The following is a 14,618-nucleotide window of genomic DNA, read 5'->3' on the forward strand; positions in this document are numbered from 1 at the left end:
TACGGCCCAGAAGACTGATGAAAACCCAGTGATCTAATCTTCCTTTCAAACTCAATAAATCATCTTCTAAAAACCTCTGCAGGTATTTATACTTTCCGTCACTCCGCCATCGAAACATAAAAGTGACCTCAATTATGTGTTCTGTAGCCAACTGTAGTTTGTGTTGACTTTCTGTTGAAGTTTGTTGGACACAAAACGATTTTCTGCTGTTCTGACCGTTTTTATATCAAATTGCCTTTCAAGAAGTGTGGGAAAACAGTAGAAATAAAAGAATTTTTTGGGATGATAATAATGAAACGGGAAAAAAATTGAGACAAAGATAAAACGATAAAAAAGACAACTGAAAGAATATTCAATATACAGTTTGAAAGAGAAAAAAGAGAGAAAGAAATATATTTTTAAAGCTAGCCGATGTTGAAATAATATTTTACAAGATCTGGATACGATTAAATACTGGTGAGAATTTAAAATTTTTATTATAAAGCTCTCAGAATCTCGGCGACACATATCCACTGGTTCTTGGAAACAGGTAGTAGCTTCTGGAGTCAGTGTATCCGACACCTTCTCTTCCCATCATATACCGAGACGCACGTGGATTGAATTGCTTCTCTCCACGATGACTGTACATGTGATAGGCCAATCCTCGACTGTCCGAGTAGCTCTTGGAGCAGTATTCGCAGATGTATGGCTTGGAACGGACGTCGCTGTACACTCGGAGTGGATGCTTTGGTTCATAGCCTTCTGTGACAAACGCTGGTTGTGGGAGATCTTGTTCGGTCACTGGGATGATCTTCTTTTTGTTCACCAGGACAGTAGTTGTCTGAAAAGTTTGTAGTTGGAACAAATTATCTCCAGTCAGTTTGAATCAAGTAAAATGCTAGGTAGCTGATTTTTGAAAATACCTCCTTAACTTCAAACATTAGATTAGCTTGTGATAAGTACTCAATCTATCCGACTAAAAAATATTTTTCTGAGGCTGTTTCAAGTTTTGAGCCCAGGTTGAATTTTTGATTATTATGGATCATATACCGTAAAACGTAAAAGGACCCCCACATTGTCATAAAAGAGCTCCCGCATTGTCTAGTTTAAGGTCAATTATCTTGGCGTCTGCAAGAGATATATAAATATGACACATGAAAAAATAATTGTGACATCATGAGAAACAATTCATCTGTTGACAACTTTTTATAGCATGAACAGGCATAGAGATAAATTGGGTCAAAGTAAAACGTTAGGGACACTTTTATTACAGGTTTCATGGTATGCTAACACCTCCACAAATGTTCTTTGAAAAATCATTCCGACCTTTCATCCTATCAGTATTACGAAATACTAGATCTATTTCACCGTATGACGACATTCCGAACAACACAAAATATCATCAACTTTTTTCTATTAACCCCCACCGAAATTCTATAGTCTGAGCAGTTGTTATCTAGAGAGTAAGTGCATTTGCAAGTGATATCGCATTTCATGTACTCAATGTTTTTTTCTTCTAGAGCTATTTTCCCTTGTGAACTTTGAATAAAGCAAAATAAATGAAACACAAGAGACATTTCCAGTGGTCTATGAAAAAATCTCGGAAACAAAAAATTTCATTATTCGGGAAATGACAAGTGTTTGAAGGAATATATTTTTCGAAAATTAGCAGATCTACGGAAACCTGAATCATTTTTCAGAATATGAATTGTTTTGTATACTCACTTCTGGGGCACCTATTAATTCAATAGGATCATCTGTGTGCTTGTGATAGAGCATTTCTGTGTAGGAGAAGAATGTCCTTCCACAATCACATTTGAATCCGTCGATTTCTGAGTGTTGAGCAGCATGGTATTCTAGTTGGCATGCGAATTCATACGATTCTCCACACTTTCCACAAACATATGGCTGAAAACTTGATGTCACATTAGTTCTGAAGAAGAATAGTCACCTGGGAGACGTCATGTATTCTTTCGTGTGCGCGGAGAGTGTTCATGAAGTTGAACGTGAGTCCACAGAAGCGGCATTTGTAGAAGATGAAACCGTTGTCATCCTTCTGCACACTTGTTCCGTCCTGACGTACTTCCTGCAAAAATTACCACTGATCGTCTGAACTAGCTACTTATAACGCCTTCTCCTTATTTTGCCCGTCTTCATTTTTCATTCTCCGCTTTTTTTCCCTTTTCCTTTCCTTCCTTCCCATTTCCCATTTCTACGGGCATTCACTTTTCCATTTTTCTTTATTCTTTCGGCTTATGCCAAGCTAAGATGCTCACTTCACTAATTCAAAAGATCAAATGGATTGGCAAAAGTCAAGAACTCATCATCAACAACAACAACAACAACAACAGCAAGACTTTTATTCACGAACGAGAGTAAGTCAAAAATACCCATGAGAATGATTAGCTTGGGAAGGGCGAAGAAGAAAGAAGGAAAATTAGAACAACATAAAATAGGAATAAAAAGAAAAAAAAGAAGCGGTGGAAGCGGCAGAGTTGGAATCTAGTTAGTGTAAGACAATTAAAAAACGACAGACAACAGAAATTCATTGGAACTGAATGTGTGTTTTTTAGCATCCTGCAGAGCTCTCTCTTCCGACAAGCGAACAGGACATAGTTACTTCGACCACAGGCTAAATTCAGAATAAAATTATGGGTCGTAGATTAATAGTTTGGTTTTAGTAAAATAAAGGATCTACTGAAGTAAAAAATATGGATATTGTGGTTTCTCAGATTTAGTCGAAAAATCTCATTCATTATGAGCTAACTTCTTAGAATATGGTGTAAAAATCATAAAATAAATTACTGTAAAATCACTAACTAGAGTTATTAACTAACTATTTATTCCTATATAGGTTACGGAAAAATTTCCAAAACTATTTTCAAAAAATTCACGCACCGTAAGCACTCTTATAGAACGCTAACCAAATTGTTAACGTGGAGCTCATATATCTCATTTCTTGTGAAAGATATCAAAAACTGGTCAACTAACAAAATGATCATCATAATATCAGGAACATTCTATTAGTTGACCATTTCTTAATATCATTTAACGCGAAATAAGATAAATGAGCTTAAAGTTGACGGTTTGGGTGGCGTTTTATTACAAGTGCTTACTTGTAGCAATTCTCACTATGGAAACTGTATATTTCTAAGCATTTTCACACTCGGCAAGCCAAAAGAAACACAAAAGCTTATTTTCCACAAACCTTTTGGTCAATTCCATCCACCGCTCCTCCGCTTGGTTTTGTGACTGTTGTAGAGCTTGAACTGCCAACCTGTAATCAGTGATTTCTTTTTCTATTTATTTTACATCCGATATTTTTCATTTTTTTTGTGTGCTTCACCTTCAAGAGACTATTTCTTTGATCAAATGTTCAAATTCTTGGCTTTATGCTAAGTTTTTGTTCACAGTATCATATCCACAATTATCTTTTGTTGTATACTCACATAGGCCTCCACAGTTGGTGCCACGACTTTCATAATTTCGGTTGGCTTGTTTTCACTCGACGATTCTCCATGATTGACGCCGAAAGTTTCAAGACCGTGAACCATCTGCAAGGTATTTTTCAATCATTTCGCAATCGAACCACCCCCGCGAGTGAGGCTCTCCGGTTTTCCTGTTATCTCTCTCGCGCCGTTTATCTACAACTCACTTCATTGTTCTTGACGGACATCTTTGCCAGATCACAGGCATTCATCAACTCCTCAAAGTCATCTCTCTCCTTTCTGGCCTAAAATAAAGAACCTTATATAGCTTCAAACTTTTGGTTTTACCTCCTTGAAAAGATCGTCACCCATTGTTCGGTTTAACTATCAGCAGTTTGTCGTCGGAATGGGGGTGAAAGAGTTGTCAGGGGGTAGAATGCCTCGGGTGTGGCTAGCCGTGGTGCTCAACACGCAGTGTAAACTCGAGAGACTCGTCGCGATTGGAAAAATGCGAGAAATCAGCTCTGTCACCTCCTGATCCGAAAGGCTATTCTGCCGATAGTCCCGCTTTTTCTTTCTTCCTCTTCCCGGTGGGATGTTTTGCGGGACACTCGCTTGTCTGAACTCTCCGGCTATCTCATCCATTGAAAAAAGAAGCAAGACACAGATAGACCTTCGGATCGTGTTGGGAGCTCGTCAGCAAAAAAGCGTCTAGCAGTGCTGTGGCTCGACACAACTTCAAAGAGGAATCATGTTTCGAAAATGAATGGCACAGATGCTCGCTCTTGACATGTACACATTCTACGCTCTCGTTGAGTACGTTAACCATATGTGATTGATTTAGAAGAGTAAAGCTGGCAGGAAATGAAAAAAGGCGGCATCGGAAGCGACACCAAATGTAAGACGTGTTGAAGGGGGGTAGGAACATGAAACCAAAATTACATCCCGCCTAAAAATGGAAAATGACACGGGGAGCGAGTTCTCTGAGTTTGTAGAGATTAACTCCTTCACATTTAAATTTCCACAGTTTGTCTGGAAATCTGAACTTGTATTATTCTAGTCCCGAGGCGATGAACCTTGTGATCAATAACTTTTTTGGAAGTGCATCGTCGTCCCCCAAACTAAAACAGCAAAAGCTTTCAATAGATTCATGAGATAGAGTATATCGGAATCGTTTTATTTTTGCCTAGTTGCTTCAAATCTCAACGTTTTTCCTTTATTTTCTTCAGATTCTTAAGAATAATCAGCTGAATGTTTTAAAAAGTAACAAAATAGTCAAAAGGCGCACGAACCTATTTGTAAAAACCATAAATGTTTCCACTTCGAGACCAACGATGCGCTTTTGAATAAATTTCCGGCCTCAAGATTCATCGCCGCCGGACAAGAATAGTGCTAAACATATCAGTTATTCCAACGAACTTCCGACCGTGTTCTTAAACTCGAAGTGCTTCGTCGAAGCTCTCTTAAGCTCGAAGTGTGTTTTTAAACTCAAACTTAAACTTAAACTTAAACTCTTAAACTCAACTTAAACAGTGCCAAGGATTCAAAACCGTAAACATGATGAAACGTTTCCTGTGTGAAGATCACAAAGATTACTGTAACACATCTGACGATAACCCCCAAAATCCGATTCAAAACCAAAATTTTCAGTTGAATATTTATTCACCTCACCTTCCTCAGTAACTTCTTGCTAAGAAAAAATCGAAAAAAAACTTTAAGATGACAAATTGTGTTTTGTATTGTTGTTATTCCATTTTTTATAACAGCGATAACAATATTATTGTTCATCAATCTTTCTGTTATTACTCATTATCTTATCGTAAATCAGTACATTCTCTTGAAATGATTAATGACTGTAGAGATGATCTAAAAAGATACCTACTCCCTTGTCTACCCTAAAATTCCTTTTCGATTCAGTTTATGATTGGCAACGTGCCATTCTCGCTGTCCAACACAAAATCAGAGTATTTCCAGAGTCCAGAGTCTCAATTTTCATACCCACTCTTCTCATTTATCTTTCTCTTCTCTTCCCCAACTAATAAACAACAAATTTGCGGCGACCACACGAACGTTCTTATAGTTGATGACTCTTGCTCTTCCGCTCTTTTTCTGTTTTTCTCTTCCAAGCACTTAGTTGATCTTTTTGTATAGTGATTCTTTGAGTTGTATCCTATCAGTTGTTTTCGAACCTACTATCTTCTGTCATTCGAGAAAAATTGGAAGTGTGGCGAAAAAGATAAGAGAACAAAAGACAATTAATAGGTCACCAGAAACTTCGGAAACTAGAGACACGTTTCTCGGTTTTTCGGAATATAATAATTTTAAACTACATAAAGAATACGTGACTGTCCGCAGGTTCGACCCATCAAACTAATGATTCAATCTATCTCGACAACTGTGCACCTGGCATCTATGCTGGTTTTTAGTGGAAACTCACAAATGTTGAGGTCATATAGACCAAGACATTAGGTTCATCAGTTTCAATGGAGTTCAAATGAATTCAAGAATTTGAGAGATTTCTATTTTATATCAGTTCCGAATCCTTTTAAAATTTCAGAGATAAGAATCCCCAGAATTTCGAAATTTTTTTGTTCTATAAAACACTTTAAGATCTTTAAGTGTGAGAAAACGGCAACCCAAAACACCCAATAAGCAATACGACTCATCCCATAAGCAAGAGAGGGTTCATCACACTCTAAAAACGCCTTCTGTCTCTTCCCGCCTAATCTCGCATATAAATCTTCTTTCCTTCATCCATACAGAGCGACCTTCCCTTCTCTCTGCGATCTCCTTCATTTTTGTGCACACCACGTCATTTCTCTGCCACTCTTCTTGCCACACACAAACAAACACAACCAGTAACGTAACCTGGGGCTCATTTGCCCAGATGTCCGAATGCTGTGTTGCGTTCCACACCCGTCCCGATTGTACCCCTTCACCTCTCTTTGTTTTTTGTGTCTATCTCGCTTTCTCTTTTCCTCTCTCTCTCTCTTTTGCTATCGAGATGTTATTGTTTCTTTTCTCCGCCTGATGACGTGTCCCTTTGTCTTCCTTAGAAAACGCTCTGAAAAAGGAAGAGAGCGAGAGAGAGAGAGAGCTTCGATCATCTTCGTTTCTGGGTCCGTCACCAATTTTTCGTTTGCGTCCATCTATTTTTTGGCTGCCATTTGGCTCTTTCGAAATGTAGAGCCCGAATCGTTTTCTTTTTTTTCATGTTGACACTCTGACTCAATTATTTTGAAATTTATAAAAAATTATTTTCACAAAAATAGTTCTATGAAACCTTATAAATTCTTTGAACTTTTTATTCCAGAACACGAAAAATCAAAAACAACAATAGGAAAAGTTCTAAATCTCAAAAACCAACTCATTCTTTTCGGCAAATAATAAGCAATAGATGTTTACTCAAAGAAAAAAAAACTTTTTCGCATTGAAAACATCTTTTCTTCGTCTTTTTATCTATTTTTCCATACAAAGTTGGCAACAGTCCCTGTTTCTGAAGCTTTTTACATGTTTTTATGGTGAACAGATAACCGAATTTGTTCTTTTCCACTGAGAAAAGAAGCACAGCAAGCTGTTCTTTTTTTCCGTGTTGCAATTCGTTGCTTCGTCTTCTTGCCATTCCTTATTTTTCCTTCTTTTTTTACTTCCTCGACTTTCCTAGAGCTCAACTTTCCTTTTTCTTCTCTTTTTTTTCTATTTTTGCATTCTCACGTCTTCTCATCTTCCCCTTCAAACTCATCTCGTTTTTTTTGAGAATTCCAAATTACATGGCGGCAAAAATGTCAAAACACTGTAGACCACGTTGCTTAAAAGCACACTCTTTGTTCAGGCTGAGCCCTAACTTTCTCTTTTCAATTTCAACACATAAAGTTAGAAGTGCAAAGAAAAAATGCGGACGGAATGGTGCGATTTCTCTGAATCACACGATAACCGACGGGAGACTTTTGCCCTTGAAGCAGTGTTGCGACGTGCTTATCATTTTTCTCCACGCCTTTTGTGATAAGTAGAACACACGTACTTCGCTTTTTTCCCGTGTGTTTTAACAAGAAAAAACGTGTCTACTGCTGCTGCCCACTTACTTTCTAGACTACATAACTGTTTTGAATTCTAGGAATTCGATCCATCACTTTTTGCATTTTTATTGAATTCAAAATTAAATTCCTCGAGGTGCAAAAAGTCTCTATTTAACAGTTGATCGTTCAGACAGACCATGCCACAAAGAAAGCGGACAATGGAGAGCCCCGAACCAACAGAGGAAGTTGAAGTCAAAAAGCCAACTCCGGCTCCAGAGAAGGTGGAATTCGTGCAGAGATCGTTGGCATCAGATGAGCCAGCTCCATTCTCAGATGAGGAAGAGGCCATTCGAATCAGAGAGGCGGTTGATTACTCCAAGAAGATCACACTAGAAATTGCGAAAGCAGGCGAAGGTGAGCATTTGAGCATTTTGTCTGCGAGTTTTGTTTTTCGAAGTTTCGAGATTTCGTTTCATGATTTCGTTCTGTTTCTAGCTGGAAGACCTGTTCGAATCTATGCAGACGGTATATACGATCTATTCCATCATGGACATGCCAATCAGCTACGTCAAGTCAAGAAAATGTTTCCAAATGTGTACTTGATTGTCGGCGGTTTGTCTAAACACCGTCAATTATTCTTCAATAATTTTTTACTTTCAGTTTGTAGTGACTATGACACTCACAGATACAAAGGAAGAACTGTAACATCGGAAACCGAACGATACGATGGAGTGCGCCACTGTCGATACGTAGATGAAGTGTACAGAGCATCACCATGGTTCTGTACCGTGGAGTTCTTGAAAGAGATGAAAGTCGACTTCATCGCTCACGACGCTATTCCATACGTGGCTCCAGGAGAGGAGGATCTTTATGAGAAATTCCGCAATGAAGGAATGTTCCTTGAAACCGAGAGAACTCAAGGAGTTTCCACCAGTGACGTTGTTTGCAGAATCATCCGTGATTACGACAAATACGTCCGTCGTAACTTGCAGAGAGGATACTCTGCAAAGGATCTCAACGTTGGATTCTTGGCTGTAAGTTGGATATGGTAGAGGAAAGTTTTGATACTTAATTTTGTAGGCCAGCAAGTACCAGATCCAGAACAAGGTCGATTCTTTGAAGAGCAAGGGAATCGAGTTGTTGTCAACATGGAAAAGCAAGTCAGATGATCTCATTCGTGATTTCGTTGGTACCTTCCACAGAGATGGAGGACTTAATGTAAGTGGGCTTTACAATTATCTAGAGCTACAGTACGGGTCAATAAGAAATACAAAAACGTATTTTCCGGTCCATTTCTGACCATGTTGACCATTTCAGGAATCTGGTGCTCGACGGTCACAAGCCCCATCAATTCGAAAATTATGGACGTTGTAAAGCATACCTAGGTTAAAAACTTTGCTTTCACAAAATGTTTCCGAAATTTCTAGTACATATCGCCTTTTTGCTGATTTCTGAAAGACACTCCTCTTCGACCTGGTTTTGTAGGGAAACCGAGAAAAACAAGTGTCTTTCAGAAATCGGCGAATTGCATAAAAGCTAAGAATTTTCAAAAATATCAGTGAATGCGAAATTTTCAATCTAGATCTTTTTACACCTTCCAAAGTTTTCTAAGTGACCGGAGACTTGACAGCCGGGTTCCAAACTCATGAAAATGAGAGAATCTTATTGACTGGTACTTTTTATATTCATTTCTATAATGATTATCAAGAAAATAATTTTTATCAATTCCAGGCCTTTGGCGGAAGACTGAAGGAAATTCTTTCTCGGTCTCCATCTCGTGAAGGATCTCCAGACAGACTCGAAAAACAATCCGAAACTCAGGATGAGGAAGAAGAGGAAGATCTCGACGAGTACATTGATGCTGAGGAAGAAGAAGAGACAACTGTCGAAGACGTCAAGACTTCAGAAAAGCCAACCACCTCATTGAAGCACTAAATCAGAGACCTCATTTTACTAGACACGTATTCAACAAAAAATCAAATCTCCTGGTATAACTCAGTCACTTTCTTATTTCTCTTTGAAATTTTCTTCTTTTTTTTCTCTTTTTTGACGTATTCCATTCTCTAGAAATTCATCAGCATTTCTAAGAAAAACTAAGGCTTTAGTCTCTCATAACTGTACATACGATTCATGACAAAGGATTTTTCAAAGTTGTTGTCTCTTTTGCAGAGGAGCTCTATTGACAGAGTTCAACTCATTTGCAGCAATATTTTTTCTTCTTCACCAAAATGTTCATTGCCATTCTCCCCAAAACTTTTTTTCAGTAAATAATTCTTTGTAACGTTACAAGTGGTCCCTTCTTCCCCCTTATTGCATTTGTTCTATTAAAATTAAGCTTTCAACACAATACAGAAAACAAAGACAAACCGGTAGAGGGAACAGGAACGAGAAGAATGAATGTATCCGTATTTGAACTTTGCATAATGTTTGCATTCAACTGGTAGTAGTAGTCCAGTGTAATATTAGCCGTCTCCCGGTCGGACGGTCGTCATTCACGGGTGGTCGAGATGAAGCATCGTCTTCAACTGGTTCCACAACTTTTTAAATGTCACTTGGTATGTGTCGGAATTGTGGACAAACAAAATTGATATTGAAGAAGGAAAAGAACGAATAAGTAGGAAAAAGAGAAAAAGACTGAAAGATGGAAACAATAATGGAAGATGATGATGTTCCATGAAATTATTTGCTTTGTTAGAAAAGGGTTCAAAATACAAAGTACAAACTTGGAAATTTGAAAATTTCGTAAATGATCAAAAACCTCTCTTTTTCAGATTCTAGAAATTTTCTAGAAGTTGAGAACATCGCTTTTGAAAACCGCGGTCTTTGCTAATGAAACTGATATAACTGTACTGGAACTGGTTTTAAAATTTTTAGAAATGATAAGATAGATTATTCGTAATCTATCTTGAAGTTTACATCAAAATATAAGTTTATATGGTGTTCAGGTTAGGTTGCGAATTTTGATTTTATACAAGTTTTCAGAACGCCTATCACGTAAAATTATAGTCTCCAACCTGCACAAAATATAATGTTTCAGATGAAGTGAGTTCAACATTACACAATGAAACTCCTAAAAAAATTATTGCAACAACCTCTCAGTTTTCGTTAAACTGAAATTGATTTTTAACATACAAGATACAGATATTCTTTTTCTCGTAATTCTGACTTTTTTGTCTCATCAGAATCGAACTCAGCAAAGAAGTTATCAATTAAAAATTAAAAAATAATTTTTTTTATTTTCCTTTTTTCAGAGCAATTTGAATATTATGGAATACATTTTCTAAACTCCGAAGCGAACTACCAAAAATGCTTGAAAGCCCATACTATACGTAAACTGGGGACTCAATTATCTCCGTTCTTTCGAAAGATATCAAATATGTGATAAAAGATAAAATATTCATCATAATATTAGCAATATTTCACCAGTTTACAAATAATGGATATCTTTCATGGCAACCGAGATAATTGAGTTCAAAAAACATGGTAAGAATAAGCTTCTATTAAAATTTATTTTTTTTTATTCACAATATTCATTACTATTTTTTGTATGTGTTGTAGATTATTTCATAACAATTTTTGAATTTAAAATTCTAACCTACAGTGTTCCTTGTGTTGTACACTATGCCCTCTTTACATATTTCACTACTCTCATAGTGCAATTTTAAGAACAAGAAAATTACTCTCTGCAATTTTCTAATCCACGCACTGGTCGTTTTTAGAAAAACCCTTCCATTCTTGGCCATAGTCCAGATAGATCAGCAAGACAACGACAAGGAAAATACCACAGCACAGAACTTGTACATAAAACCTTTCCTGACAACTTAAGTGTTTTGCACTTCACGCGATTGATATAGTGGGTCTGAATGAACTTTTGAAATTTTTATTTGGTTTTTTAGCGTTTAAGGCACCGTAGAACATCGCCGTAAAAAAGGAAGTGCGACAAAGTTTTGTACAAGGTCCGCCAGTAGATAAAATACGCATTGTCCCGGAGAGCGTAGGTGGTGAGTGGTAGATAGGTGACTAATATCCAAAGTGGATATAAATTAAACTGAAGAATGTTTTCCTGTTCTTCCTGACGGTCGAGTTGAAGGATATTTGAAATTCCTCTTCAGCCACCACCCACGTTCTTAATGAGTAATGTGCTAGGATCCTCAAACAGCATATCGTTGTGTTCTTCAGAAGAATCTCATCTAACGGTAGGAGAAACGCCAACGCACTAATCGGAATGCGAGCTGATTTGAATACGCGTATCGCGTGGTGTGTCTCGCTATCCTTCATCTCATTCAGGGCGTTAAGTTTAACGGCATCAAGTGTCGAAACGAAACATGGAATCATGGGTTGAATAGTACAAAGTATTGGAATCTGACTTTTTTTGGAAATTTATAGCTAAGCACAAAACTACACTATTGTTGGAACGGGTGGAGAAAATGATGTTTGACACAAAAAGTGTCAAGAGATTCGGTTTAGCAACGCTTCGAAGCACTCGAATCAGAATTAGGACCCACGAACAGTTCTGAACTTAAAAATTGGTTTGTTCTTTTTTCATTGCAAAGATCACTTGATCGCTGAACGGGTTCAGAATAAATACAAACATCACAAGTTCCAAATTTGAAGAAAAACAACAAATATAATGATTTCGATGATCTTTTTTTCGCTGAAAACCCTAATTTTATAAAAAACCAAATGATCAAATGTTTAGTTTGCTCCCTCTTGTTACTAAAAGTGTACAACAAATTCTCAGATTTCCTTGACCATCTTTAATCCGTCCAGGTGTTACATGGACAGACATTTCGAAATGAAAAAATAAATGGAAGAAAACTAGGAATTAAGCAAGGAATAATTGTTACTGTTAACCCCTTTTTCTAGACGGTCTGGTTCAATCCGCACACCGGCAATAAGCGGATTCCGGCTGTTTCCGATGCAATTTTTGGTGATGCCTCTTTTGTTGCATCCTTTGCCTTACAGTATATACAATGGACAGTTGTAGGTATGAAGGGTACCTTGTCCGAATAGGAATACAACAAACACAACAAAAAACTTGTCATTCCGGTAACTGACACGTGTCTATTATGAATTTGTAATGATGCGGCGCATTCGTTCGTTTCGATTCTGGAGGAAAACTGAATGATGCGACCACGACCCCCCTGTCCACTTCCGATGTGTACTTTTTTGAAGCAGTTTTGATGACGAATGGCCAAAACCGGAGGGCCAAAACAATCCACTCTTTTCTTGTTTCTCGTATTTGCACGGGTTCTCAGAAATAGACAACGGAATGAAAGGAACATGTGATGATGCTACCGGGCAGGCGGAAAAATCTCGCTTTCCATGGTTACGTAGGCGTTCAGAGGGCGCATCGGCTAAGAATAGTAACCAAAAATATCGAGATACGAAAGCGGCGTCTGTCTGCCAGCCATGTATTACAAAACATTTCCTGTCCGGTTGTTGTGTTGTTTTCAAAAGAAATAAAGAATTACCAAATTAAAAACGGCGTCTGATAAGTTGAGTTGACAGAAATGCTCCCCGACAAGGTGATCAATCAAATGGTTTTGAACTTGACAATCGGCCCGAGAGTGATAAAAAGTGGTTAAGTGATCTACGCTGGAGGATGTTACCCCCCGTTTTCCATCATGTCAAATCACCTAATTAAGACAAATTGAAGTACATACTCGAGACATTTCATCCTTCACTTCGTGTTTAAGTTTGGAAGCAAACGAAAAGAAACTCCTGATTAGCATAATTGTGAACTGATGGTCTTTCTGGTCAAACTTTCTGATTTCGATTTGGCTATAAGTGGCTTAATTCGAACCTGCATCGCAAATTGGGACTTTGTTCTCAGATCAAAGATTTTCGGTTCACCCTCGCTTCTAAAACACAGAGTAAAAATTATTTTATATCAATTGATGTTTGGAATGATCAACAATCGTAACTATTAGTTGGCACCGCGGTATCAATCATCACAATGGCGGCTAGTATCATCTTCGAAAGGCGCACCCAAAAAATGTAAGTTTTGGGTCAGGTACCCCTACCACTCAGATGACCGAAGACGTGTCCTTCCTTCTGAAATCAAATGTCAGAAATCCATCAAACAAAAGTGAGGGAGATGCTATTAGTGTCAACTTTACTATGACCGTTCCGACGACAATTATGAAATTCAAACTACAAAATGAAATGACTGGCCTGAAAAAAAGTGACCAAAAAAAAACGGATCAAATGAGAGTAAGAACGAGCGTGAAGAGGTTAGACAGAACTTAATGATGATTTGTTTGATGATCCGAACTGTATTTTGCACACTCAATTTGTTGCGTTCTTCAATCTTTTTTCATGCTTGTTTTGCTTCTTTTTTTTGTTATATAAATATATTTTACAACTTTCAATTTTTCTTCAAAATAATCGCTTTCGAAAACCGCCCCAACCTATTCTTCCAATTCTTCTTGACCGTGTTCAGTCTAGCAGAAATTGTCAAGCTTATTGTGGTGGCCGCTTTCAGGATTCTGAAATTTTCAGACGAACGATGTTTCTTGAACTTTTCCTAAGTTACTTCCTTACTGCCCATTTCAGAGGTCTAGATGATTCAAAAAAGTGTTCTTTGTCCCTTCTGATCAAACCTAAAACCTCAAAAACGGAAGTGATACCTTACCTCAGAAAAAAAAACAATGATTTTTTTGAAATTTGATTACTTTTTGGTTGAAAAAAGGGGCCGTTAATTAATTAGGGCCACCGCCCACATGATCCGGTAACCGCGGGTAGGCGAGAACCCAATTACCGGGAGCCAGATTGCCCCACCCACTCAGCTGTTCTGTTGAATGACGTGTGCTTTGAAACCGTTTTCTTTGTATTCTAATTCTCACCCACTCTGCTTCTACTTTCACCTAACTTTTTTCCGTTCCTCCCTCCCTTAACGTTCTCCTCGGTAATCACGAGTCGTTTGAGGGACGGAAGGAGGTGAAGAAAGAAGACAAGTAGGCGGAGTTTGGAAGGTGTCGCCCACTCCCGGTTGAAGGAGCTATATTCAAGACGGTTTCGGAAGGCGGACCGGCGGTTATTTTCAGTGCCTACCACAGTTCCTTATTTCATCCAGTGACGGTTGTCATCGACCGCAAACGTTGTCACCCCTACACCACACAATCTCAATCATTCAACTTCTTGCTTCTTTCCGATAGGTCTGTTTCTTCTTTTTCTGTTTCGTTTTTTTCTT

General features: G+C 37.9%; 3 protein-coding genes across 3 annotated transcripts in view; 1 reads left to right on the plus strand and 2 right to left on the minus strand.

Moving 5' to 3' along the window:
* Positions 1-487: 487 nt before the first annotated feature.
* Cbr-unc-98 lies at positions 488-3,779 on the minus strand (the record flags this gene model as incomplete). Its single annotated transcript, XM_002645024.1, has 7 exons — positions 488-820; positions 1,705-1,887; positions 1,931-2,065; positions 3,188-3,256; positions 3,429-3,533; positions 3,635-3,712; positions 3,756-3,779. The coding sequence occupies 7 exons, from the start codon at positions 3,777-3,779 to the stop codon at positions 488-490; spliced, it is 927 nt and encodes a 308-aa protein (XP_002645070.1).
* Positions 3,780-7,620: 3,841 nt separating this feature from the next.
* Positions 7,621-9,358, plus strand: Cbr-pcyt-1 (the record flags this gene model as incomplete). Its single annotated transcript, XM_002645025.1, has 5 exons — positions 7,621-7,837; positions 7,919-8,035; positions 8,084-8,457; positions 8,504-8,641; positions 9,155-9,358. The coding sequence occupies 5 exons, from the start codon at positions 7,621-7,623 to the stop codon at positions 9,356-9,358; spliced, it is 1,050 nt and encodes a 349-aa protein (XP_002645071.1).
* A 2,927-nt stretch (positions 9,359-12,285) lies between these two features.
* CBG16734 overlaps positions 12,286-14,618 on the minus strand; it is a gene marked incomplete at both ends in the record, with an annotated part of 3,012 nt that continues 679 nt past the window's right edge. Inside the window, one exon of the mRNA XM_045239988.1 lies at positions 12,286-12,476. Within this exon, the coding sequence (XP_045096050.1) occupies positions 12,286-12,476 (191 nt within the window). The remainder of the gene's footprint in view (positions 12,477-14,618) is intronic.

The sequence above is a fragment of the Caenorhabditis briggsae genome, assembly GCF_000004555.2.
Source record: "Caenorhabditis briggsae complete genome, chrX, whole genome shotgun sequence".
Taxonomy (NCBI): domain Eukaryota; kingdom Metazoa; phylum Nematoda; class Chromadorea; order Rhabditida; family Rhabditidae; genus Caenorhabditis; species Caenorhabditis briggsae.